Source organism: Aureobasidium melanogenum, assembly GCF_000721775.1.
Source record: "Aureobasidium melanogenum CBS 110374 unplaced genomic scaffold scaffold_102, whole genome shotgun sequence".
Taxonomy (NCBI): Eukaryota; Fungi; Ascomycota; class Dothideomycetes; order Dothideales; family Saccotheciaceae; genus Aureobasidium; species Aureobasidium melanogenum.
This window is the reverse complement of record NW_024470154.1, coordinates 1-2137: the sequence shown is the minus strand read 5'-3', so window position 1 is coordinate 2137 and position 2137 is coordinate 1. Positions and strand designations below refer to the sequence as shown.

The 2137-nt window shown below is 47.3% G+C and overlaps 1 protein-coding gene across 1 annotated transcript; it reads right to left on the bottom strand.

Moving 5' to 3' along the window:
* Positions 1-236: 236 nt before the first annotated feature.
* On the bottom strand, positions 237-2036 carry M437DRAFT_70776 (uncharacterized protein; the record flags this gene model as incomplete). Its single annotated transcript, XM_041025574.1, has 4 exons — positions 237-433; positions 484-846; positions 1151-1186; positions 1271-2036. Coding segments are annotated over 4 exons (1362 nt in total), but the record flags the coding sequence as incomplete, so codon positions are not given.
* Between the last annotated feature and the right edge of the window lie 101 nt (positions 2037-2137).

The window sequence follows — 2137 nt, the reverse complement described above, 5'->3', positions numbered from 1 at the left end:
CAAGTACCCGTGGGCAAAATCCTCTCGAAACGAATGGAACTGACAGAGAGTCTGGAGCGAATCCAAATTTGTCTGACATACTTTGTGCTCATAAGGAGTGGTTGTTCGAAGAAAGTAGCACCTCTTATCATCAGCTGTTTCTCTACAAAGTGGCGTTGACGTCCCACATCACTCAATGCTATGCTTGTTGCTTGGCCACACGACGCCCAACGATTGTGCGCAGATACACAAGCTACTCAGTGCTCTGAACCATCTTCGGCGGCAGGCTTAGTTGTATTCTCCACGGCAAGGCCAGGTCGAGCTACGCGCTTGCCGAGATTTATCTCAATGGGAAGAAACTTCCACGCACGCTTCACAAAAGATCTTTGAGTAAGATCCGAGGAGTAAATCTCTGAAAGAGCATTTGATTCTTTGACTGATGTTGAGACCTCCACTGATTACGGTCAGGATCAATGGGATAGCGATTGCTGGAGATATACTTACCGGTCCGAGTCATTGGAGTCTGGCTATTGGACAGTGGAAGAATAGGTGCATGAGTAAGAGCTCCGACCGCGCCCTCTTCAACTTGAGCTTCTGCAGAACTGCAGTTGCTTATCGCGAAGAACACCGCAGCGATTTGGAAAAAGAGTCGCATCTCCGAAATAGTATGGTTTGACCGAGATGATGAGCCTCTAGTCAAAGCGATGTGATATAGCTGATCGAAGACTGCTCTCCAGATGCCAGTGTGATTCCGCAATGTCTCTGCGGGTACGTGAGAAGTTTTATAGAGCGTGTGGATCTGGAATTCAGCCTGATGCACGATAAGTCGCGATATTCGCTTGGCTGGCTCGAGGAGTCGTAATCTATCTGTAATAAAATCACTCACCAGGTAAGTCGTCGAAAGCCTGGGTCACAGAGCAAGGATTTTTCTGCAACGGGAAATATGCTTGCAAACAGGTATGCCTTTCCAAGAGATGATGTTCGTGTTTCCAAAATCAAGACAATTTATGATAAATTCCGCAGATGGTTATCAAAAGACTGCCGGCAAAACCGACACTAACACGATTTGCTGTGTTCAAAGCTGAACAGACCCGAATACAGCATACGCATTATGAACTGTGAGAATGTGCCGTGGACAAAGGGCGCATTTATCAGAACAACGTTCGAATACCTCTCCAATTTTCTAAGCAGACTCGCTCCTCAAACCCTACATATCAATAGCTTTCTGTTTTCAATCTTAGGCTCTAGATGATGTCCATACGCGGGAGCCCAGAAGCCAAATCGAATATACTTTCCACAGTCCCGAGACTATTGTCGCAAGCCGGCGAGACATGTTTACGAACAATCAGACGCCGGTCGTGTTTGAGTCTAGCAATGTTCAATTTCGACTGGGCTATGTTCAGTTGGTAGGCCATGAATTTCGTCTCCGAATTGAAGCTTAGTGACTGAAGTCCGACGACTCTTATTTCAAACTCCTTGTTCATCAGTAAATGTTCTTCCTCACGAATCGACCTGTTGATCTGTTCATATTCGGTTGCTGACTCTTCATCAGTCTTGGACATTGCGTTTGAAATGTAATGCCCGACTATCGAAAGATCGTCGAACTTTGAGACGAAGGATCCATCAAGAGGCAAATGAGGACGCTGCAGGTTAGGCAGGCTAAAATTCAACATCTGGTGGAGTGGATAGTTGGAGACAACGACGAGATCGCTGTAGGCTTTTAAAGCGCGCTTTCTGGCGTCCTCAGCAGCCTCAAATAGCACGAGGAGTTGCTTGGCTGGCGACTTCTCGTCAGGCATCTCTGGTGTGAAGCGGGCGAAGTTGTCGGGGGAACGTCTATGGAGTGGATCGCAAAGGGCTCTCAGCGTGTTGTCATTCGTACCTGCACCGGCTCCTAATTGAATGAGGTCTTCTTGATGTTTCCAAGTCCATCTCAGGAAGAGATCTTTCGCGATGCCGTGAGCTGGAAGGACCTCATAGTCGAAGAAATTATCTTGGATGTAGCCAATGGTAGCACCGATAATACCGAGGTTCTCTGCCAGTATATGAGCCGAATCCTGGTAGGCTGTCTCACTAGAGGTTCCATCGTCGGTATCTGAACCATAGTCAGATGCGCAACTTGAAGTTGGTTCTTCCTCGATACGCATCATGGTGTTGA